The 25964-nt window shown below is 39.5% G+C and overlaps 3 protein-coding genes across 4 annotated transcripts in view; all 3 read right to left on the bottom strand.

Annotated features, from left to right (window-relative positions):
• Nucleotides 1–384: 384 nt before the first annotated feature.
• pane1 (proliferation associated nuclear element) lies at nucleotides 385–3326 on the bottom strand. The gene is made up of 6 exons (XM_081362053.1): nucleotides 3093–3326; nucleotides 2915–2994; nucleotides 1979–2077; nucleotides 1814–1893; nucleotides 1238–1329; nucleotides 385–859 (listed from the first exon to the last, which is right to left on the bottom strand). Exons 1-6 carry the CDS (start codon nucleotides 3147–3149, stop codon nucleotides 716–718), a joined length of 552 nt encoding a protein of 183 aa, XP_081218179.1. The 5' UTR covers nucleotides 3150–3326; the 3' UTR covers nucleotides 385–715.
• A 454-nt stretch (nucleotides 3327–3780) lies between these two features.
• LOC308688735 (putative RNA-binding protein Luc7-like 1) lies at nucleotides 3781–11420 on the bottom strand. 2 transcript variants are annotated; one of them, XM_081362049.1, is made up of 10 exons: nucleotides 10804–11420; nucleotides 9710–9804; nucleotides 9484–9582; nucleotides 9254–9364; nucleotides 7594–7737; nucleotides 7290–7466; nucleotides 7032–7210; nucleotides 6117–6146; nucleotides 5903–6040; nucleotides 3781–5044 (listed from the first exon to the last, which is right to left on the bottom strand). In XM_081362049.1, the coding sequence occupies exons 1-10, from the start codon at nucleotides 10862–10864 to the stop codon at nucleotides 4798–4800; spliced, it is 1281 nt and encodes a 426-aa protein (XP_081218175.1). In that variant the 5' UTR covers nucleotides 10865–11420; the 3' UTR covers nucleotides 3781–4797. The 2 variants fall into 2 exon arrangements, with proteins under 2 accessions (XP_081218175.1, XP_081218176.1); XM_081362050.1 differs by having other exon boundaries at nucleotides 3960–5017; nucleotides 10804–11406.
• Nucleotides 11421–17955: 6535 nt separating this feature from the next.
• The window catches only part of mri1 (methylthioribose-1-phosphate isomerase 1), an 8166-nt gene continuing 157 nt past the window's right edge, over nucleotides 17956–25964 (bottom strand). The window contains exons 1-6 of the mRNA XM_081362063.1: nucleotides 25715–25964; nucleotides 22185–22408; nucleotides 20941–21110; nucleotides 20449–20625; nucleotides 19446–19670; nucleotides 17956–18594 (exon numbers count right to left, since the gene is read on the bottom strand). The exon at nucleotides 25715–25964 is cut by the window's right edge and continues 157 nt beyond it. Of these exons, the coding sequence (XP_081218189.1) occupies nucleotides 18461–18594; nucleotides 19446–19670; nucleotides 20449–20625; nucleotides 20941–21110; nucleotides 22185–22408; nucleotides 25715–25964 (1180 nt within the window). The 3' untranslated portion in view covers nucleotides 17956–18460. The remainder of the gene's footprint in view (nucleotides 18595–19445; nucleotides 19671–20448; nucleotides 20626–20940; nucleotides 21111–22184; nucleotides 22409–25714) is intronic.

Raw genomic sequence — 25964 nt, forward strand, 5'->3', positions numbered from 1 at the left:
AATATTGGAAAAAATACCGCAAGACATTCATGTCAATAAAAGTATCTTCAGTAACATAATTATTGGATATCAAGACGTTTCAGGTCAAGAATAATATTGATTTGTATGTTCACTACCAGTCAAAAGTCTGGACTCATCTACTCTTTCTTTATTATTATTATTATCATTATCATCATCATCAGCTACAATTAAGAATAATATAATAAAACTAATCAAAACTATAAAATAACACATAATGGAATCTTGTAGTGTTAGAAAAGAAAAATCACAAGTACTCCCAAACTTTTTTACTAGTAGTGTAAATATATGACAAACATTTATTTAATTGTAGCAGTAAAATAGTAAAAGTTAAATAGCACATTAAAACAGTCCAGTCATTGGGTTAAAATCTCAAATATTTTATTTATAAATATTGTGAAGGGATAATTGTTTAAGAGAGAGCCATTAGCTGCCCGATGGCTCCCCCTGCTGGTCTGGAGGTTCCACTAGTTCAGTAAAAGAGTGAGTGTGAGTGAGCGCACAGCAGACAGTGAGGTCACATGGGAAAGGTCAAGCTCACGGACTCCCCTGTTCAGATGTTCCTCACTCCGCCTGAACTACAGCAGTCCTGTGAGATTATCTGCAGCTCGTCTTTACTCAGCGGAAACTCAAAGTAGTGAACAGAGTCTTACTGCAGTTCATACAGTAACTCATTGATCTGGTCAGAGGTCAAAGGTCAGTCCTCCTCGAGGTCAGAGGTCGCAGAGCAGCGGGTCAGAGAGGACAGGTAGAGGGCGGTCGTTGCTATGGGAGACATTCCCGCCGAAACCTTCAGGATGTTGAGGATCCGCACGGATGCTGCGATCACACCATCTGCAGTCTGACAGAGAGAGAGTGTGTGTGTGTGTGTGTGTTGAGAGTATGTGAGAGAGAGCGAGGGAGAGACGCATGTTGATGAGTGAGTGTGAGAGTGTGTGTGTGTGAGAGTGTGTGTGTGTGTGAGAGTATGTGAGAGAGAGAGCGAGAGAGAGAGAGAGAGAGAGAGAGAGAAGCATGTTGATGAGTGAGTGTGTGTGTGTGTGTGTGTGTGTGTGTGTGAGTAAGTGTGTGAAAGTGAGTGTGTGTGAGAGACAGACGGACGCATGTTGATGAGTGAGTGTGTCAGTGTGTTTGAGAGCATGTGTGTCTGTGTGAGTAAGTGTGAGAGTGTGTGTGTGAGTGAGAATGTGTGTGTATATGTGTGTGTGTGAACACTTACCCTGTGCTCAGCGCAGAGGACGGGACACTGATGTGAAGCAGCCAGTTTCCTCACGCTGACCAAACGCTCCTGAGTGTGAGAGCCACAGCGAGCTGCAAACACACACACACACACACACACACACACACACACACTGAACACAAACTCTTCTGACAATCATCAGAGACGATTAATACTTTTATTCAGTTAAATTGATCAAAAGTGGCAGTAAAGACATTTATAATGTTACAGAAGATTCTTGAAATGCTGTTCTTTTGAACTTTCTGTTCATTAAAGAATCCTGAAAAATAAAAGTTACCAGTTTCCACAAAAATAAGCAGTTTAACGGTTTTCAACGCTGATAATAATCAAATGTTTCTTGATCATCAAATCATCATATCAGAGTGATTTCTGAAGGATCATGTGACACTGAAGACTTGAGTAATAATGCTTTGATCACAGGAATAAATTATACTTTACAATATATTCACATAGAAAACAGAACAATAACGTTTGTTGGTGCAGACGGTAATAAACTTATTGTTGCAATTATTATTCTTCGTGAGAAAGGGCCTTTAAGGCTCTCATCAGACTCACCATCAGTGACCAGGAAACACACCTTCCCCAGGAAAAAGTCTGAGTGCAGATGAGCGAGAGAGCTCTCCACTGACTGCAGACTAGAGAGAGAGAGAGAGAGTTCAACTTCTGTATTATAATCTTTTTTATGTATTATTATTCTTAATTATAGTGAGATCAGTGTACCTGCGCTCGGACAGCAGACTGATTATGAAAACGATTAAATCAATACGCGGGCGAGTCTCCTTGTTCTCGATGGGCAGAGGGAGTTTTCTGGCCAGCCGCCTGAAACACATCAGGAACATTTACACTCGCTTATGTACAGTACAGTCAACACACACACACACACACACACACACACACACACACACACACACACAGACACACAGAAACACAGACACACAGAGACACACACACACAGAGACACACACACACACACACACACACACACACACACACACACACACACACACACACACACACACACACACACACACACACATTCAACATTTCTCACATTATCAGAGTTTATTCGCTTTATTCAATCAGAGTTATCAAATCAGTTGATATTCTCTGGTTTTGTCCATCCTTCTGTTAGACTGTCTCACAAATGAATTATGTAGAATATCTGTCAGCTGTTAAATTTAACAACACAATTATATAATACCAGTTTAGCTCAACCGATCACCAAGCAATGCTTCATTTAGTTCAGTCTGTGTGTGAAAAGAGCATTAGCAATTACAGAAAAAACACTTCAGCAAAACATGGTCAGCTCAAAGTGTCTGAATAATTTTACTGGTAGTCACTGTATGAAGAATATTTGGGTATAATATGTCACAGTTTACTTTATTTTGCTCTCCTCACTCACATAAATGGACTATAGTGTCCTGCATCCACCAGCAAAGACATATGAAAATATATATCTGGTGTCTGAATAATATTTTATTATTATAGTACATTAAAAACAGTCACATTATATTAACAATCTCAGTTTTCATTACAATTATAATTATAAGTCTATATACCATCAATTTAAGCAGAAATTTTAATTATTATTATTAATAAATGATCATATTTTACAATAAAAAAATGTTTTTGAATATTTAGATATTTGTCACTCACACATTGACGTTGAACTCTTTCTCATACTGTACAATGGCGTCGGCTAGTTTGGACTGAAGCTCCTCTTCATTTTCGACCAACTATCGTAAGAGACAGTACATATTAAAGTAAACTAACAGTTAGTAAAATGAAGAATAAACTGATCAACAGCATCAGTGACATTATTAACGTTACTCACGAGGACAGTCGCGGAGTTCAGCTCGGGGACTTTACTGTACGGTCTCAGGAGCGACATGATGAGGAATGCGCGTTTAGTTTATGAAATACGCGTTTACTTGTGTGTTTGTTTATCTAATAAAAACAGCGAGAGCTCGTGAGTCGATGCTTCCGGCTCGCTCGCGCTCATTTTCAAAGTTCACGCGCTTGACGTCACAGAGACGCGACCCGCCACAGTGCGCGCGCTGCTGCCCTCGCGCGAACAGAAACCACCTCACATTCAAAAATAATACGAAATTAATTATATTAATTAATAATATCCATTAATAAAATGCTTTATATCCATTTTAATAATTTTTTTTGAAATACAGTTTTTTTGTGGAACTTTTTTTTAACCAAAAAAGTTTGTTTTCACTATGTGTCACACAGACACACACACACAGATGTATGTGTGTGTGTTATATATATACACAGTGGATCAAATCCTTTCATCAAAGTTATACTTTAATTTTGAACGATACCAGTTCTTGTCTTAAGTAAGCTAGTTTGAGATTTGAGTATCTGATATCAGATGCTGTAAAATGCGGTAACTTACAACTGATTTAATCCTTAAGTTTAGTTGGTGTACCTATGTATTGAAGTTGATTCAGTTAAGTTAAATGCATTTTTGATTTTTAAAAATTAAATAAGAAAGGAATAAATATAGATGTAATCACATGCAGCACATTTTAAGGGTAACAAGTGTAGTGGACTTTCTACACATTTAACATTTTCTTGCAATGTACAAACTGTAATTCCATGCAAATCTACTATTAATATTGACACTGATTTCAACAGAAGCAGAAAATCAACTCAAACGACAATCAAGAAGATGAAAAGCCCGAAACACACGTAAACAACGAAAGCAACAGATTTATTGTTTCATAGCATAATGACAAGGCAAGATGAAGTTTCAAGACAACGTCTCAACACCGCAAAACCAAAGAGTGATAAAAAGGGGAAAAGAGAAACTCTGAAAACATCCTGGTACCATGAGAAACAATGTAAGCCGAGCTATAAACGTGTGCGGTTATGTGTGAAAAGTTGGTCTGGTTTATGTCTGTGTGTGTTTGTGTGTGTGTGGGACTAAAAATCAAAATCACCAGGTTAAGATCTCAGTTCAGCGGAGTTTATATCCATGAAAAATTAAATCAAAGGGGGGAAAAACATGAGAAAATAATATCCACATCAAATAATTTCAGTCATTTAACGACCTTTAATTATTAAAAAGGGGGAAAATAACCAGTTTAAAATGCTGAGAAAAAGAAAACCCCCGTTCTCTTCAGTGTTGGTTCGTATTCCTGCAGGCGTTTCCTTCATCCGCCTGCCCTTATTTCCCAAGATAAAAAATAAGCTACTTCTAAACACACTCTTTCCCCTCTACACTTCCATCAAATGTTCTTTTGGTTTTGCTGACTAGTTTGGAGCAACTAGATCACGGTGTGTAACTCTTGCTGTCTGAGGCGTTGTTTGTATCTCAAATAATGATGCTGGTCTCACACACACACACACACACACTCACACACACACACACATCTGCGACTGGCTTCCTCTCTGTAGCCGCCGAGCTTCTACTGATGTATGAGTAACCGGATGAGACGGTCACTCAGTTATTGACAGATCAGTGTGGGCGACTGCCGGCTACGGGACGCGACAGGGATCGTTGTAAAGTGTCTGATTCTCGTGTGCTAGATCTCTCCGGACTCTCTCTCCTCGGAGCTGGAGCGCTGATCCCTCTCCAGAGACACGGATCGCTCCCGCTCTCCCGTTTGGCTGATGTCTGGGGAGGCCGGGGATCGCTCTCTCTCCGGGTCGCGGCGCCCGTTGTCCCGCCATCTCTCGTCTGCGGGGTTCTCCCGCCATCTCTCCTGAGGAACTGGCTGTTCCGGGTCTCTGGTGTGGGAAGACCTGGAGAAATCCAGGTCAGAGCCAGTACTTAAGAGTACGACAGAGGAAACATTTAGTTAAATACTAGTTTGTTCTTTTATGTTTACAACACAAAAATTCAAATGTGAAATCATTATTTAAATTCCACATATAAATTTATTTAAAACAGTTTCAGATCATTTTAAACGTATGTTTAGAATTTAAACGATTAAGTCATAATTTTTTTTAATATAAATTAGTACATTTTAAAATAATTTCAATTTTCATTATAAATTACTTAAATTTAAATTTCATATTTAAATTCCAAATAAATAATTGAAAAATGATTGAAGAGTTTCAGATATATTTAATTCCAAACATAAACACTAAATTTAAAAATAAGAATTACTTCATATTGTTTGATATTCCAAACATAAATTAAAAATTTACATTAATTTCATAAAATAAAGTCAAATAATATATATTTCGATTTAATAGTTTAAAAATTGATTTTAAATAAAATTCAAATATAAATGATTTTATACATTTCAATAAAAATCTAAAAATTATATTTAAAAATATATAATAAAATAAGTTAATTTAAAAATAATTTCAATTTTAAATATAAATAAGAATTGAAAAGTAATTTAGAATTATTGAAAATAGTTTCAAATTTTCATTCCAAATGTAAATCACTTCATTAAAAAAAATAAGTAAAATTAAGTTATATTTAAATTCCAAATATTATTTAATAATTTATAAATAATTTCCATTATTTAATAAAATGTAAACAATTATTTAACATTGGTATAATGCTGTTGTTTACACTGATTTTTACCATGTTACCACACATAACTGCCCTTGACTACAGTACGGTGTTAATTGCTCAAATGTGAGTTCCTCAATCCTCAAAAGTTGATCTGGTACCTCTTCCTTTTGCTCCTGTGCGAGTGGGAGCGAGAGCGATGGCGATCTTTGTGTCTGTGTTTCCTCTCCCGCTCTCGTTCCCGCTCTCCATCCTCACGGTGCCGACGAGAGCGATGGGAGGACGAGCTTCCTCCTTCCCTGAAAACCAGAGAGAAAGATGCAGAAACGGGAGATTTCCTTGCAGATGTTACGAGAAATAAGAAATGATCCTCACCGATATCGCTCGCCACTCCTGGATCTAGACCTAAAGCGAGAGGGATAAAGTGATGACGCACAATTAATATTGTATCGCTTCTTTAAATTTAATTTTCAGATAGATTCGATCAGTTTGATTCATTTCTGCGAGGCAGTGAGTTTGTTCAAAACACTGCTTCCACTATTTGGAGGCCCAATTATGAAGACATCTGAGTCGGGTTTGGAATCAAAAAGTGATTCCATCTCAGGAACTGTATTCTTATAAAATAAAATTTCGATTCCTCTTATCGATTCCTTTGTGAGCATTTCAATTTGACTTTAAACAATTCAAGCGTGAGACGGCTCGCTGTTTCCTGTGCTGCAGTGTGTAACAGCATATCGGATCCGTGCAGCTCTTAAAGCGACAGCAGCTGCAGTCTCTATCGTAACACTAATCAAACAACAAAAGAGAGAAAATTCACTCGTTCTTGACTGAATAACTTTTCTAACTATATTGTAATGTATATTTTATTTATAAAGTGCAGTGTTATTTTACATTTGATTACAGTTTCTGTCCCTTGAATACCTGGAAAACACTGTTTCAATCGTATCTTTGTTAAGTTGTATCTATTTGTTTCGATTGCTGATTTTTTAATTGTCTTTAATAATGCTTGAAATCTATATTAGTTAGGCTAGTTGTATTTTAATGATATTTTCAAACCACAGGCAAACGCTCCTTGTGTAAGTGTTCTTTAGCCTGTTGATTTTTGTTCATGATATTCAGCTACAATTAAATGTTTTGCAATAAGACTAAATGTGAATGATATTTACGTGTTTTTTTTTTAACCTTATTGGAATTGAAATTAGGAATCAATAAGAAGAATCGGAATCATTAAAATTCAACTGATACCCAACCCTACATGATTCGAGTGAGTGAAATGAAAGCGAATCGCACCTCCTGCGGTCTCTCTCTCTGTCTCTCTCTCTTTCCCGCTCTCTCTCCCGCTCCCTCTCGCGCTCCTTCTCGCGCTCCCGCTCTTTCTCCAGCTCCCACTCCCTGGCTCGCTCCTCTTCCCTGTCGCGCTCCTCTCTTCTCTTGGTGCGCATGCGCTCCTGTTTCTCCGTCACAGCTTTCTGGAAATCAAGAGCAGTTCGTCAGCGAGATGCTGATCCACACACCGGGGGGGTTGAGCTCCGTTTGCTGCCATCTTACCCGCAGTTTGTCGAGTTTCTCACGGATTTCGATGAAACCTAGATGAAGTTTCCCTCCAAAGTGGTCGGCGAGTCTGCGGTCGTTGTCGTGGAGGCCGAGGTAAGCGGAGCAAACCTCACACACGCGCAGCTTCTGCTGCTGGAAGCTGGAGGCCGGCATCGAGTTGCGGTATATGTCCTAAACACAAACACGCTGTTTAGATGAACAGTAATAATGCCGTTGCAAACATGAACACCTTTGATCTGTGATTTGAGTCAGTTCCAGAGGACTACAGTGATGCTTCCAGCTGTGACCCCACACTGACCTCTGCCTCTTTCTTCAGGGTGCGTGTTTTCTCCACCTTCTCCAGCACCTGTTGAGCCTCCTCCACGTTCCCCTCGCCGCCCAGCTGCTCCGCACGCGCCAGCAGCTTCCCGATCTCCTCGTTCAGCTCGTGCACACGCTCCGCCTGCAACACACATATAAACTGTTATAAGCTGATCTCAAGCTAAATAAAATAAAAACTATGAAAAGGCAAGATATTATGGAAGTCTGTTTCTACCACGGGATAAAAAACAATCTCTCACAATTTTTTTCCTTATAATTACAAGATTATATCTCAGAATTCCGAGTTTTTATCTCACAATTCAGACTTTTGTTCCCAGAATTCCGAGTTTTTATCTCACAATTCAGACTTTTGTTCCCAGAATTCCGAGTTTTCATCTCACAATTCAGGCTTTTGTTCTCAGAATTCTAAGTTTACATCTCACAGTTCGGACTTTTGTTCCCAGAATTCCGAGTTTTCATCTCACAATTCTGACTTTTGTTCTGAGAATTCCGAGTTCACATCTCACAATTCAGACTTTTGTTCCCGGAATTCCGAGTTTTTATCTCACAATTCAGACTTTTGTTCCCAGAATTCCGAGTTCTCATCGCACAATTCAGACTTTTGTTCCCAGAATTCCGAGTTTTCATCTCACAATTCAGACTTTTGTTCTGAGAATTCCGAGTTTACATCTCACAATTTTGACTTTTGTTCCCAGAATTCCGAGTTTACATCTCACAGTTCGGACTTTTGTTCCCAGAATTCCGAGTTTTCATCTCACAATTCAGACTTTTGTTCTGAGAATTCCGAGTTTACATCTCACAATTTTGACTTTTGTTCCCAGAATTCCGAGTTTACATCTCACAATTTTGACTTTTGTTCCCAGAATTCCGAGTTTACATCTCACAGTTCGGACTTTTGTTCTCAGAATTTTGAGTTTTTATCTCGCAATTCAGACTTTTGTTCTCAAAATTCCGAGTTTACATCTCACAATTCGGACTTTTGTTCTCAGAATTACGAGTTTACATCTCACAGTTCGGACTTTTGTTCTCAGAATTCCGAGTTTACATCTCACAGTTTGGACTTCTGTTCTCAGAATTCCGAGTTTTTATCTCACAATTCAGACTTTTGTTCTCAGAATTCCGAGTTTACATCTCACAATTTTGACTTTTGTTCTCAGAATTCCGAGTTTACATCTCACAGTTCGGACTTTTGTTCTCAAAATTCTGAGTTTTTACCTCACAGTTTGGACTTTTGTTCTTAGAATTCCGAGTTATCTCCTCACAATTCAGACTTTTGTTCTCAGAATTGTTTTGCAATTATTTATTTTATTCGGTGGTGGAAACAAGCTTCCATAACATATGGTCCCTCTAAAAACAACCCAGACTGAGTTCCTCTGTTTGTATGCATTTCCTATTGAAACAGGAAGTTGGAACAGGACACATCGAAGGGCTCATCCTCTTTTTTTACTCTCGTAAAAAGACCATTTATATCACAGCTGTGGACCATGATTGACTACGTGCTAGTCTGTGGATAAAAAGCAGGTGTGTGAAACTTCAATATGAAAACGATCTGAAAGTGAAATTGCCGAGAAGCATTCAGGGATCAAAATTCAGGGATTCCCCACCGTTGCAGTGAGATCATATCGTCAGCTCTTTACCTTGGCAGCCACTTCAGCACTGATTTCTTCCTGCGTTTCGGCCAGCCGTTTCTTGGCCAGTTCGGTTCTTCGGTCACAGTCTGCGATGAAGGACTGCAGGTGCTCCGAGGCCTGAGGAAACACACCACAATTAGCCATTTATGAGCAGTTTACACACACACACACACACACACACACACACACACACACACACAGCATAATGTAGATGATTGGAAATGGTTCATACTCACATCCAGCTCAAAGAAAAACTCCTGCTGTTTAGATGCGATCTCATAATCTGCTCTCAAAGCCAGATCATGAATCTTCACACACTCGCCTAGATCCATGCGCTGCACAAACACAAAGCAGGATGTCATAATGCAACTGTGGCGAGGCTTAGATCGAGCGCTGCAATTATCAAACAGCTTTTTAGATGAGTAAAGTCATAACCACTGAATCGATTGTTGAGACACTTACAGTTCCAGAGAGTATGTCGTGAGGACAGGACTCCAGCAGATGACTCTTACACACACGCTCATCCGTGAACTTGATCCTCTGTCGCATCGTGTCGCCTGCGGGCAACCAGATCAGACAAATCGTGAGAAACTAAAATCAAGTCACAATCAAATCATGATCATGTCAAACAAATAATGAGACACTCCAATGAAAATATACAATAGTGCCACAAATAAAATTATGATTCTCACAGATAAAAATCAATAAATAATGAGAAAATAAGGAGGTCAAAATCATCATTTTGATCAACATCAAGATATAAAATTATATAATTGTCAACCAGATCAGGTTAATCAGAAATTGCCTAAAATCACGACTCTCATCAGGGCAAACAAATCATCATAATCATTAGATCACGCCAATGAATTCGACTGACACGAAATCATTCCAGACTAATCCTAAGATTCATGACAAGCCATACAAATTATGAGAACCATAAAAATAATGTTTCTCAATCCAAAAAAAGAAGAGAATAACACTGATTATAAAAAGTCATGACAAAAAAATCATGATGATTTCATGAATCATCATGTTGATCAATTTTTTTACAAACAAACAGATTTTACAGCCAAAAAAAGTAGAATAAAGGAATAAAAAATTATGACACCATGTTTTGAGTCATGATTTGCCTCAATTAATTATTCATGAATCATAACAATTACGATTCTCATCAAATAATGAGGGATATGAAATAATTACAGACAAGTCATAAGATTCATGTTTGATCAAATCAAGTAAATAATGACGAGAAACAAAAACGGTGTTTACAAACACATGGCAATCGAATAGTAATCATAAAAACATTAGAATAATCATTCTGAAGTGATTCTTGTCAATCAAACCAATGATTTCAATGGCATCAAATGATTTATCCAAACCACAAGAACCATGAATCATATGAAAACGTGACTTTTTAACACACCAGTCAAGCAAATCACGAGAAACTCAATATCTGAGCATGCACTCACGGGTTGTGTCGGTTAAAGTAGGGAATCGCGGTATGAATCAAATTCCTGGTTTAGTTTCGCTTTGCCGAGAATGAAATAAACACTCACCATCTCTGCTGGTTCCCATGAGCTGGTCCAGCATGGCTCGCATCTGCGCCTGGGCCGACATCTCCTCTCCACAGACACGTGTGTGTGTGTGTGTGTGTCTGAGTGTGTGATATATATCGAGTTAAACTAGTGCTCTGTTTATCTAGCCTGAGAAACTAACTCCTCACACAGCAGGCCTCAAATCCACCGGCCGCCGAAAACAAGACAATCCACCTCGGCTAACACACTTTCTGTTCGCACCACGGTCACTTCTGTGTGTTAAACCCCTCAGATTGTGCAGCTTATAGCTGAAATGACGCTTAAATCTGTCAGATCATAAATCAGTGAGTTAGTCTTGACTCTCAATAGTCTCGTGCGTTAGCATTAGCGGCTAACTCTTCCCCCAACGCCCCTGAATCCGCCTTATATGCGCTTATTATCAGTCCTGGCGCTGCTTTATCAGTCCGCAGATCAATATTTTGTGTAGTGATCCATATTCGCAAAGTTTTGACAGTGTTTATTTTTTGTTGTTTTATTGTTTTATTTCTTTTTTCCCCCTCTCGGAATGAGACTTCCGACCCGCGCGCGCGCAGCTCCCGCTCGGTTACGCGGCCTCGAGGAAGTGCCGCAGAGCTCGCGCGCTGATTGGCCGACGGGCGGGTGACGTCAGAACGGTCGCGCCGCTCAGCGAGTGTAGTTCGAGCACGTGGAGCAACATGGACACAAAAAACTCATGTTGAACTGGTTAAATCGATTTAAACGTAAATATTTCGCACTTAAAAGCAAATTTAAGAACAAAAACCTGAATCTTTACCCCTAATGTCTCTAAAATTACTTTCTTAGTGAATATACACACATATATAAACGTCAGAAAATTATACACTCACGCACACACACACACACACACACACACACATATGTAGGCTGTGTGTGTATATATATATATAATTTTCTAATATTTTCAAATGAGTTCTTTATATATGCAAAAATGAAAAAAAAAAAAAAAACGAATTCATAAGACGAGAGACATTTTTTGACATTTATCAAACTACTAATAAAACTAATATATATTTTTTCTATAATACTTTTGAGACTGAGACACTGGGTAGATTTGACACTGTTGTAAATGGTAGACACTGTTGTAAATTTAATCTTGTATAGAAATAAATATCAAGAACACACACACATACAATAATGTGTATAGTGATGTATTTATGAATAATATATTTACATAAAATATGAATATTTTATTAATGATATATATAATTTACAAATTTTGTATAATGATGTATTTGTTTCACATAATATATTTACATAAATTATGAATGATGTATCATTTACACAATGTAAAAAAAAAAGTTGCTGCCTTAAATTTTTAAGTACAATCAACTTGGATGATTTGTCGACTTAAATTACATTAAACTGATTTAAAAAATGAGTTGAATCTGGTATAAAAAAAGTTGAAAATTGCTTATTTTGATGAGTTAAAGCAATGTAGAAACATATGTTGTCATAACTTATTGATCATATCATTTTTTTTACAGTGCACTTATATATATATATATGATGTTGTTGTATAATGATGCATTTATAAATAATATATTTACATAATATATATGTGTGGGTGTGTGTTCTTGATATTAACTTCTATACTAAATTAAATTTACAACTTAAATCTACCCAGTGTCTCAAAGTGTAATACAAATATTATTAGTTTTATTAGTATGATAAATGTAAAAAAAAAATAATTAGTATATATATATATATATTCAAATGATAAAAGATTAAGGACTAAGGTATATGACTGCTTTAATCTCTCTGTTAGCATCTCACAGTTCAATAATGATCATAAATAATTACACAATAAATGACCACAAACACACAACAGTATTGGTTCTCTCTGTTTATTGTACTGATGTGGAACAGACATCTTTTAATTTATGCATGTTGTATATTATATTCATATGTATAAAAAAACATCCAGTCTAATAGTTTTTTCTCCAACTACTTCCACAGAATACAAAATCAAACCCAGCAGTGATTATCAATTAGAAGAACGAGAACAAACAGAAACACAAAGAGGTCCTCTCTTAGACCGACGTCCGTCACGCTTCGACAGGAACACTAGTTTTGGCACCAGAGCTCAGGAGAAACTCCTCGCTCTCTCTCACCAGACTAAAGCACATGTTAAAGACTTTACACATGCATCTACTCGGCTGTATTCAGACTGTGTGGTGGAGGAGAAAACGGCCCATCCATCGGCTCTCTGTCAAGTGTGAGTTTGGATAAAGATTTTTTTTTTGCATTCGAATAAATGTCCAAATTTAACAGAGAGAAGAATAAATGAACATTAACTGCTTGATTCAGTTTGTACGTGAGCCAGGCCGTGCATGTGAAGCGCTTCCAAGCCAAGAGCGAAATCTGAGATATTGAACTGCTTAAATTGCAAATATTCTCTGCTTGTCGCATCTAGTTGTCGAGTGGGGAGTCGAATCTATAGAGGGCCTCTCAATGAAAGCTTTTAAACAACAGTTTCATCACCAAGAATCACAATTCATGGATATACAGTGTATAGATATATATAAAACAAATAATCTGCTTGCACAGCCCCCCCCTCCCCTCTCAAAAAAATAAAATAAAACAATCAATTTGAAGTGAAAACAAAATTTGTACCACCAGAACAACACAAATCCACACACATATGACCTCAAATGATGCTACATTTGTCTTTATTATGACTATTTCCATACCTCTCGTTTATAGTTCTGGTCTTAAAAATCAAAGAAATTACATTTTCCCCAAAAAAAACCAAAAAAAAAAAACCCCAAAGCAAAACAGATTTTCCTTCGAGCTGTTTTAGATGAGAATTTGAATTTCTTTAAAAGTAGATGAACACATTTACAGCTGCTCTACGTGTTTTGATGCTACATTTTTCGATTTAAACAGATGAAATGTAAAAAAATAAATGTGCAATCATTACCATGTGTGATCCGAAGTTATTATCTAAATTAATGTGACACTGATGGTCTCGATGTGGGGAGAAAAAAAAATAAAAAAATGAGGGAAATTATTAATTCTTTTGATAGATTTATATGACCGGGTTGCGCTCTCTGAGAAGTGGGCGTGGCTCCGTCTCATTCAGCCAATCGGACATCAGTGGGCGGGGTGTTTTTGCTGGTCTCGTAAGGCAGTGAGGATTTTAGGCCTCGTTACATTCGGTAACACGGAGCAGAAGCCCTGACCGACTCGCGGTGCTGATCCCGGATCAGATCTAAACCCAAACACATGGCGGCCCGTGCCGAATTCTGACCCAAGATCAGCTGCGCGCGCGTGTGTGTGTTTGTGTGAGAGTAAATACGACACAGAACTACGATAAAAAACAAAGTGGAAGTACTAGAGGAGTTCGGGATCTCTTCTGAGGTATCGTCTAAAGTCTAGCTCCATAGCACCATTTCCCCACACCCTGATCAGACTCATCGATCTAAATGACAGATTTAAAGGAATACCACAGGTTTAACTCGAGCATCTGTGACATGATCTTGATTATGAGTTAAAATAATTTTTCTCACCATAGGAATGTCACAAACACGAGATTAACCTGAAACCTTGAAATCATTGACCACTGAAAATCACTGACCGGTTATTGTACGTTTATGGTAGATCGACCATTCTGGTCGAAATACATTAAATACACACTATTAATTAAATACACACTGTATTTACTTGTGAAACGCACCGTTAAAAATCACCTGTGCACGAATGTTCATAATCTCTGTATGTGTTTTATTTGTTCGACTGCAGGATTCAAATCTCTCGAAATGTTAATATAACATTTTGATTCTGTAACATGTGATTCAGTTGGCATTCCCTGTAAAATGACTGGTGCTCAGATTGGCATTATGCTGATAAATCGTACATATGTACATTAAAGTACAGCCCTTATCTAAACTGGGCTTAGATTTTTACATATCTATCACTATAACTAATAAACAGTTGGACCTGGAAGCCTCATGGAAACACTTCAGCTCAAAATCAAAAGAAAATGCATGGTATTATAATCAGCACAAAGCTTTGCAACGACTTTAGGATCATGAAGATGACAATTAAATCAATTTTCCCACCAAAATTCTCATTATTGTAATGCAAAAAAAAAATCTCAACGTCATTCAAATAAGATTGGGCTCGGTAAGATTTAGTTTTTGAAAGAAAAAAGTAAAAAGCAAGAACAATTTTTTTAAGAACATCCATTTAAATTTGTAAAAGTTGAGGTTGAGACGCGTCATACAAGTAAGATTTGGGGTCGGTACGATATAGTTTTTGAGTCTCACCAAGGCAGCGGCAGAGCAGAGGAATTAAGAGAGATCGACGCAAAAAGGAAAATGCAAGAACAAACTTTTACAAACATCCATTTAAATTTGTAAAGAACATCCTTACAAATAAAAAAAGTGGATCTCTGAAAGAGTCTAAAGAAGAGATTGAGACACATCATAGAACCACTTATACGGATAAGTTAAAAGATATGCCAATACCTGTTCTTGCCGACATCCCTCCAAATCAACCCCCCCCCCGCCCCCCCCACACACACAACATCCCTTTAACATCTCTCCCTCATTAACAATTCGGTGATTATATTGCCATCTATCGCCATACGAAAGAGACTCTCCATGAATTTTCTTGGCAATGTTTTTTGGGGTAGGTTGACAGGTCTTTCCCCAACCCTCCTTGGGACTCACACACTCCTTCACACCTGGGAGAAAACCCACCCTGAAACGGGGAGAACATGCAAACAAGATCGGCATCAGTATATGCCCTGGATGTTATGAAATTTCTATGGAGAAACATGAGGATGGTATGGGAAAAGCAAATTATTCCCAAAGCCTGGTGAAGATTAGGGGGAGTGCTGATCCCAAAAGACAAGAATTCATTCACCATCGAACAGTTTCGCTAAATAAACCTTCTGAATATTGAAGGCAAGATTTTCTTCAGTGTGTTGGCGCAAAGAACCTAAAACAAAACCATTTTATTGATCCAGCTATAGAAAAGGCTGGCTTCTCAGGATGCCTTGAACATAACAGTGTTATATGGCATCAAATGCAGATGCTAGGAAGAAAGAAAGGGAACTGCACGTCTTGTTCCTCAATCGGGCCAACGCCTTTGGGCCAGTTCCTCATTCCTTCCGGAGGACGGCTTTTGAGCTGAGTTTTTACAGGTGCCTATACTAATAACAAATCTGGTAAAACATTACTTCCAAGTTTGCCTCACAACACCTAACTTTACTTCAGCATGGCAGCCTTTGGTAGTAGGCATCATGGTGGGGTGCACCATCTACCCCTTGGCCTTTACTATGGCAATGGAGCTCATTATCAGAGCCATGAAAAGGGTTTCATTAAACGACTACAGTTTGGTTAGTTTTTTTTGTTCCACCAATATGAGCCTATATGGATGATAGGTCACCATGATTTTGCCAAGTGATATAGCAACATATTCTGTTGATCCTGGAAGAATATTCCTATCTGAAAATTTAGCCCACACCCTTACACCTAACCCTACCCATCAGTTATTACTATAATCAGAGGGAAATTATGAGTATACCCATAATAACACTGAGTAGAAGCATCTCACCCTGATTGTAATCCTAAACTTGACATAAACTTGTCCCTCAAATCTGATTGGCTGATTGGAATGTTGTTCCAGGATCAACAAAGATGTCGATCCAGGAACATGTTGTACTTGGTCAAATCACGTTCACCATGGAGGTCATAACAACTGTCCCCTGCGCCAAAAGACTTCATCAAAACATCACATGGGCGAGGTTGAAAATCAAGCCCAGTAATTGAAAAGCTCCATTGAAAAAGTCATGTCACAGATCAAAGATTTCATATTGATGGACTTGTTGGAATAATTGATGAAATAACTGTTTCGGACCGATAAAAAGTTTGGGCAGATCGTACGATGCAAACCTCAAAGACAATGGGCAGTCTGAACGATTAAAAAAGGACATCATCATGTACATAAATGACATCACCAAGACCTTTCTGCCAGAAAACTCAAGCTGTGGTGCTTTCAGTTTAGCAAACTCCCAAGACCCATGTGGCCTCAAACGGTGTACAAGATCCCTCTCAGCAAAGTGGAAAAGCTGGAAAGGGTGATAAATGCACAGGTATGAAATGAAATGACCAATTACAAGTCTGCTGGAAGAATTAAAACCGCACCAAAGCAAGTTTTCTGGTCATGACCCTCACTGAGTGTGAAGATCCTGCCGTGTGAACAGCGGCCCCTCGGGAGAAAGCGGACACCATCTGAAGCCGTGGGCAATGCAAAGTCAGCACTTCATTTCAGGGACATGGTTGGTCAAGTTTAATATGGGAGAGCTGGCCTTGGGCTCAGTCCAAACGCTCCTCAATGGCATGATAAGGACACGTCAAGGCAGAAGAGATGAGGCGGCAGAGAAAGAGAAACTGGCCAAGAAAGGTCAATACGTTTTTCCAGTGGAAGTGGGATGCAGGGGTTTTCACCACCAGTCTACTGAGGTAAATGGGAAGGGTTTAGGAGTCGCTCTCTCCAACAAGCAATCAAGTCCATGTTGAATCCAGCGGGAAGCAGCAGGAATTGGCATTGGATTAAAAGGAAGTATATCAACTGGGCGGCGGGATGAAGACGGGAGGACACGGAGTTAGGGGGGGGGGGGGTACCTGGGACGCCAGGTGTCACTTTTAAACCCTCTGGAGATGTCATGGGGTCATCAACGAAACGTCCATGAAGGCCCACTGAGATTTCTACCACTCAAATTTCATTGCTGACATCAGGTGTGCCAACCTTCCCCAGGGATTGAAGCATCAAGTCCAATTAGCACTACAATATTTGGTTATAAATAGAGTAAAAACAGTAATACTGTGAAATATTATTTTCAGAAAAATCGTACTGATCCCAATCTTTTGAACGGTAGTGTAAATTATACTACTGTACACTGTTACATATTTTTAAAAATCTAAAGTGTAATATAGATTTACAATATAAATAGAAAGTGTTTTTGTATTAAAGTACTGAGAATATGGAGGGAGAATATGCATAACTGTCATTAAAATAAAATCTTAATGCTCTTAAAAACTGGCTTTGTTTACTTTTCCATTTGATTTTGGGGTGAAATATGACCCGGACCCTCACAGGACATCAGTTCAACCCGTATTAAACCTAAGACTTTTATTTTGAAATACTCTGAATGTTCTCAACGCCTGCCCACTGTTTGCCATCTCTGTGTGTGAAACACTTCCTGTTACAAACAACCTGGAGCTGAGCCAGAAAGAGGGGAAGAAACAAGTGGACAAAAAAAGGGAACAGTTGAATTGAGGTTTTCACAAAGATGTAGACAAAAGACATGAGATGGTGTGACATGAGCTGTACACAGAGAGAAGGAGAAGGTGTGTGTTTGCATGTGTATGTGTGTGTGTGTGTGTGTGTGTTTACAAGCATCCCTGGGTTGTACAATTGTGTGTCACATGGTGTTATTCCACTTCACTTTGTAAGTGTTGAATTGAACGGAACGTGCGTGTGCCTTGTTAACACCTCGGCGCCGATGCTTGTGTGTGTAATTAAAGGTGCAACCTCCACCACAGTGAGGTGGAAACACTAGGAGAGAGAGAGGCGAGAGGTGTGTGAGGTGCAGCGATACACCCGTGCCTCACAGCGCAGTGAGTCTCCCCGTCAGAGCGGCCTGCAGTTCAGACGGCAGGAACACGCCGAGCTCGGTGATGATGCCGCCCGTGATCAGCTGGTGCGGGGTGACGTCGAACGCCGGGTTCCACACGTCGATCCCTGCAAACACAGAGAATGAGCTCCTTAAAAAACAGTGCTGTTTTAGTATCACTGATGTATATTTTTTTTAGAGTTGGATATTTTCTGAAATTAAACATGAAAACACAAGTTAATGAATAAAAGGGGGGTGCGCAACTCTCCCGTCCCACTCCTGAAGACTCTGAAACTCCTGGTCTTGTCCACTGTGCATCAGGCAGGAGTTCATGAGAGAGTGCAGTAATCTGTCTCTCCCCCCCGAGACGCCGGCAGCTATTAAACGCTGCAGCTTTAATTAATCTGATGCTTCTGACTCCTCTCTCTCTCTCTCTTCTCTTTTCACACGTATGTAGGATCATTCCTCCCTCGCCCTCATATCACAACCGTTTAATTAAAAGCAGCTCCGCTCTGTTTCAAATCTCACTTAAGCCCTGCAGTCTCGCACACACACACACTTTCTCCCTCACACACACACACTAATCATCTTTTTCTGACTTTCTCACCCCTTCTTCACTGAAATAACCTTCTGCTTTAAACATTTACAAACACAAAAATACAAAAAGCTGTTTACTGCAAAAAAACAACGGCAGGTGAAAATTTACCACACACACACTAGAGTTTGCAATGTGTAGTTAGGAATAACACTAATGCACAAAACGCTTGATAACAAGAAATACTGCAATTATATTCCATTACTCCTTTAATGTCTACATTAATAATACCATAAAATTCAATATGAATACATTTACACCACATTCCCATGGTTTCAGTTAGTGTCACTACAGTAAATCATGGTAAATGTTGGCAACCTGAGGATTGAAAAGCGAGTCAAATTTGTGCCTTTATTGTTTATTTCTCCTTTCACACACACTCACCAGGTGCAGCTACAGGAACCCCATTGATGCTGGTGAGCTCCACAGCGGGACGTTCCTCGATCACGATGTCTCGCCCGCTCTCCAGACTCAGGTCGCAGGACGTGCTCGGCGCCGCCACGTAAAACGGCACCCCGTGGTGTTTGGCGGCGATGGCCAGCTGATACGTGCCCACTTTATTCGCCGTGTCACCGTTCGCAACAACCCTGTCCGCTCCGACGACGACAGCTGTGTGCACACAAGAACGTCACAGGGGTCCTAGAATGACCTTTCCACAAGATGTGCAAGATGTCCCCAGAGTGTGTGTGTGTGAAGTTTTAGCTAAAAATACCCCACAGATATTTTATAGCATGTTAAAAACGCACCATTTTGTATGTGTCCCTTTAAAATGCAAATGAGCTGCTGCTCCCGGCACAGAGGGCGGATCTTCAACAGCTTGTGTGTGTTAGCAGCTCCGATTACCTCACACACGCGCACTGAACATTGCAAAAACTTTCAGCCTTTTATGTTTAAACTGGAGTCAGAAAGATGGAGAGACTCAAGAAGAAGTGACACCATGTAGAAGCAACAGGACGTTTCTGAATGGTTAGGTGATGAATTTATGTAGCAGATGTGTAGTTATCTTCTAGTCAAATTAGCATATTCTTCTATAAATCGAATTCCCGGGGGCGGGGTTTATGTACATTTTAGGGTTAGTGATGTCACTTACTCATGAAGAAGCTCATTGTAGTCCCTACCAGCCGTTTGTTTGTTATTACTAACCAGAGAAATGTATTAGTATACAGTATCATACACAGAATCGACATATTAATGATCCGTCTTTTTTTTTTCAGCTGTTTTTTGTAGTCTCCCTTTGCTTTGAACTTTGAGCGTCGTAACTTTGCAGATGTTGTTTATGCTCAAACAGCAACATTACACACTAACTAAAGTTAGAAAAGTGAAATCATGATCAACCACCCCTTTAAACTCTGCCAGACCTGATCCAGAAACAGAACTGGAGTGTCACCTGTGATGCCCTTCTCCCTCATGGCGAGCGCTGCCATGCTGTCTGTGATGAGGGTGGCGGGGAACCCCTCAGCGACGGCCTCGTACGCCGTCAGGCGGGCGCCCTGGTTGTAGGGCCTCGTCTCCGTGCAGTACAAGCGCTTCAAGCGGCCCAGCGTGTGCAGCGACCGAACCACTCCTGCACGGATCAGATACACACATTCATTTCTAGCATTGCTACACCAGCGCATGATTAAAGGTGGGGTAAGGGGGATGTGAAAAACGCTGTTTGGATGTTAAGGTCCCCGCACATGTTTTTTCGTATGCCACATGCCAGTTATCGGTGTTCGAGACCGACTCGGAGGTCTGACTCCGACTCGGATTGGAGGTTGAGTTTGGAGGCGGAGCAATGAAGAAGGGGTGTGTTTGTTTGGGTTGATTTCAAATATCAACATTGTCCAACAGCGTTTTTGAAATGGCGCTTACCCCACCTTTAATGCGCACGAGGACTCACCGAGAGCTGTGCCGTATCCCGCTGTGGCGAGGCTGCCGGTGTTGCAGTGTGTGAGGATGGTGACCGAGTCTCGCGGGACTCCTGACAGGATGTGCTGGGCGCCGTAGTTGCCGATTTTTTTGTTGTCGTTCACGTCCCGCTCCAACATCTCCTCAATCCAGCCAATCACGCTGCAGAAGGGGCGTGGCCAATAGAGAAACACATTAATACGCTGATCTGTTATGGTTAATAATCCTTTGCTGGAGATTAAAGGTCATACATATAATTGTGGTTGTCAATTTAATTGGTCTCTGATGGTGAAAGCTGGATAAAAGGTGAATTTGAACACAATAGCAAATATAATTTCCTTTAACGCTCTTTATTAATTATCTTCAGTTAAAGACAACAGTTAGTTATATTATAAATAGAGTAAAAAACAGTTATACTGTGATTTATCACAATTTAAGATGAGTTTTCAATATACTATATATTTTGAATATGTTGTATTTTATTCCTGGGATGGCAATGTTTTTTTTAAATATATTATAATTGAAATAAATGTTCTTTTAATCAATTAAATAATTAAAGAAATGATTTAGATTTTATGTGGCTTTTTAGCATAGTACTTTAGATAGGAGTTTGATCATTTTTAATATTAATAATAATTTATTGACAGAAATATTTTAAATGATTCTTTTAAATATTTCTAAAAGTTTAAAATATTAAATTAATAATAACTCAAATATTTTTGAAAGCTAATAGCATTATTTCTATATTAGCATTATTTTGCTCAGTTTTAGTTTTCTATTCTTCATAACTAAGCTAGTCTCAAATAGGCACATTTTTGACAATCTTACGTTTCTCACTGAACATATTCTGCTCAAAAACACCATAATGTGTGTTCAGAATTTCAATTCAACTTTAAGACAGATTTCACAGACATATAAAAGCTTATTTCCACCACAAAATAAAAAAGTTAAAAAGGTAATTGTGAAATTTAATCTCACAATTCTAACTTTTCTCTGAATTGTGAGATATAAACTTGCAATTGTAAGCTATAAAGTCCAAATATGAAAGAATAATAATAATAATAATAATTCACAATTACCTTTTTCTTTTTTATTCTGTGGCGGAAACAAGCTTCCACAGACATAACTCAAGAAGACAAAGCCGAGTAGATGATTCTGCTCTGGACTATCTTGGTATCAAACGTGCCTCCAGCAAATCCATGAATATCATTAATAGATTTAAGTTCTCAGTGTCACCTGTCTCTCAGCTGCTCTGTGTTCTTCTCCATGCTCTCGTTCTCGGTGAACTCCATGAGCTCGCGCGCGGCTCGGCCCATGTTGACCGCCGTGGGTCGGGCGGAGGTCAGGTGACACAGAGACTCCCTGATGAAGGACACGAGGTCGTCGGCCCCGGCGCCCCCCCGCAGCTCCACCGCCAGGCTCAGGCACCCCACGATGGCAATGGCGGGAGCGCCGCGCACCTGCAGGGTCAAAGGTCACATGCCAGTGAGTCAGGGCCAAATGCTCTACAATGCTTTGACGGGTTGATTCTCCCAAAAATCATTTACTCAACCTCATGTTGTTCCAAACCTGTTTGACCTGTATAACCTTTCTTTCTTCTACTGAACACAGGACATTTTGAAGAATGTAGGTAACCATTGACTTCCATTGTAGAAAAAAAAAAAAGATTGTGAAAGTCAACCGCCTGCTAACCAACATTCTTCAAAATATCATCTTGTGTGTTCAACAGAAGTAAGAAACTCATACAGATTTGTAACAACATGAGGGTGAGTAAATGAGGACAATGTTCATTTATGGGTGAACTGTCCCTTTAAGAGGAGATTTATTCCTTCACACATTCTGCTCTCACAGATCATCTATTTAAATTGATTTTCATGATTTTAACGCTTCCATTCAGGTCTAAAATCAGCTCACTGGAATGGAAAACTACATTATTACAGTGAAAAGCCCCATTGATTAATTAATACTGATGTGAGAGATGAATAAGTTCACTGTTTGGAGTTTTTGTGGACACATTCAAGGAAAACGTCATTTTCTTTTAAGAGTTTCAATGAAATTCTCATAGAGTCATGCATAGCAGTCACAGTTCAGAGGTCATTAAACAACTCCAGTAGAAATTACATTGTGTGTGTGGTAAGTATGATGTCATCATTCTTTTAGAACTTCTGCCATTATGTTAACAATAGAGGATTACGACATCATTCTAAAAGTGGTCATTCCATTTAGTTCAAAGAGCTGATTACATGACTATGATGTCATAGTGGTTTAATAACAGGATGACATCACTATTCTCAAAGGAGTAGTTCACTTGAGAATTAAAATTTCCTGTTAATTTCTTCACCCCCACATCATCCAAGATGTTCATGTCTTTCTTTCTTCAGTCGAAAAGAAATTAAGGTTTTTGAGGAAAACATTCCAGGATTTTTCTCTATATAGTGACTTCAATGGGGTCCAACAAGTTTAAAGGTCCAAATGTGAGTTTCAGTGCAGCTTTAAAGTCTCGACACGATCCCAGCCGAGGAATTAGAGTCTTATCTAGAGAAACCATCGCTCATTTACTAAAAAAAATAAACATTTATATACTTTTTAACCACAAATGCTCGTCTTCCACTAGCTGCGATGCGCCACACATTACGTAATCACGTTGAAAGGTCAAGCGTGACATGGCGTAAGGACCGACCTAGAATTAGAGTCTTATCTAGAGAAACCATCTGCCATTTTCTAAAAAAACCCCAAAAAACACACATATACTTTATAACCAGAAATGCTTATCTTGCACATCCACGACTTCACACATTATGCAATCGCGTTGGAAAGGTCAGGTGGTAACCTGACGTAGGGGGAAAATGTAGGTTAGGGCGAATCTCAGTTTCTCCTCCAACCTCAAAATGGTCCGACCTCGTTGTTTTACCTTTTATTTTTTTAGTAAATGGCGTCTGACTTAGTCTTTGCACGTTCGCTTTGTAAACACTAGGTCGGTCCTTACGCCTATGTCACGCTTGACCTTTCAACGTGATTACGTAATGTGTGGCGCATCGCAGCTAGTGGAAGACGAGCATTTGTGGTTAAAAAGTATATAAATGTTTATTTATTTTTAGTAAATGAGCGATGGTTCCTCTAGATAAGACTCTTATTCCTCGACTGGGATCGTGTTGACACTTTGAAGCTGCACTGAAACTCACATTTGGACCTTTAAACCTGTTGGACTACATTGAAGTCACTATATAGAGAAAAATCCTGGAATGTTTTCCTTAAAAAAACCTTCATTTCTTTTCGACTGAAGAAAGAAAGACGTGAACATCTTAGATGACGTGGGGGTGAGTAAATTATCAGGAAATTTTTATTCTGAAGTGAACTACTCCTTTAACTGAAAACACACTACATGTCTTTGTTCCACACACTCTTGGTGAACCATCGGAGAAGATGAATGGAAGGTCTGGTGACCGTCACTTGCCGTACATTAGTAAAGCTCTCATGACAGTGACAGCGCTTGGCACACGACCAAACCCCTCAACCCCTGATTGATCAATAATTCATGCGAGATATTTGCAGTAACGACTATTAATGAGGCGCAGACGTGGCTGCCGGAAAACCAGCACCCCAACACATTAATTATGCACTGCATTAATCAAGACTGGAACGGCGTGAGGAAGAACATCCGAGCAACAACACCTTTACAATCAATGCGTGTTCGCAAACGATAAGGGGCGGTTCGCGCGGGACAGGTACTTGTGTTCAAAGAGTTCGGAACAGTTTTGAAAGGGATGAGAGAATAAAAGCCTAAATTAAATCTGTTCATCATATAAAGCGATCAAGTCTCTTTGGAAAATTTGAACCGCTCGATTCATATGGATATTAGTTTAACGATTGCTTACTGAACTTTTTGAAGCGTCAAAGTGGTAGTTGCGTAGCTGTCAATGGAAAATCTTCATTTGTGTTTTTGAAGATGAACGAAAGTCTTATGGGTTTGGAACGACAGGAGAGTGAGTAAATGATGACAGAATTAAATTTTTTGGGTGAATTAACCCTTTAAACTTGACATGTCATCATACAAACACAGCAGCCAAAAGCATGTGATGCATCAGTGCATAGACCAACTTAATTAGCAAAATAGTGCAAGAAACAATCGAAACAGAACGCAAGGGACGTTTTTTTTTTTAACTTAACACTGTTGCGTGCGCGAGATACTTAAAAAATTATGAACAATCTGTCTACCAAAAAAAAAATTAGAACACAAACAAAACACAAGTGCACGTTCTTCTGCGTGAACCTAATACAGAACGTTCCCTAACGTTCCAAGTTCCCGATTGATTTTCCTTTTAGGAACATTCCAGGAAATTTATTTTCAAAAATTTTCAAAGATAAACAAATTATGGCGGTAAACAAAATAAGACGCACGCCTGCATTATTCAAAAATAAACAGCGCAGACTGAACGCAAGAACGCGTCCTGATGCGCACAAGCGTTCATCACACTTTGAACGATGTGCAGGATTCATTCCAATAGATCCGAGAGGCCAACTGGGATTCCATTAATGACATTATTAACTGCGATTCAATCCTATCATTTCCTATATATTAATATATTCACCAGGCTTACAGGGACTTTACACCAAGCGCAGGTTATGCAGATCACACATGCACACGCACGAACAAAGCGCGACCCCGTGCTCTGATCCGACACAAAGGAACCTCAGCCCGGCTTTGAGATGCTCGGATGTGTGTGAACGGAACCGGGCAGAGGATCCGTGGATCGGGCCTTCCGTACCTTCATGCTCTTGATGGCCTCATATCCGTCCCGCACCGACCGGATCTCGTCGAACACGGTCTCGTGCGGCAGCAGCAGCTGGTTGAGGATCTGCAGAGACCCGGACCGGTACCGGATCGCTTCCAGCGTCATGACCCGTATGAGATGCGGATGAAGGGATTCCGGGAGCGCTGTCGCCGATGTGTGACGGGTTCCGTCGGTTCGTCTCGAGTCCTGTGGATTTCGGGGTGTGTTGAAAGCAGGGTGAATC

Source organism: Scardinius erythrophthalmus (genome assembly GCF_964197995.2).
Source record: "Scardinius erythrophthalmus genome assembly, chromosome: 3".
NCBI lineage: Eukaryota > Metazoa > Chordata > Actinopteri > Cypriniformes > Leuciscidae > Scardinius > Scardinius erythrophthalmus.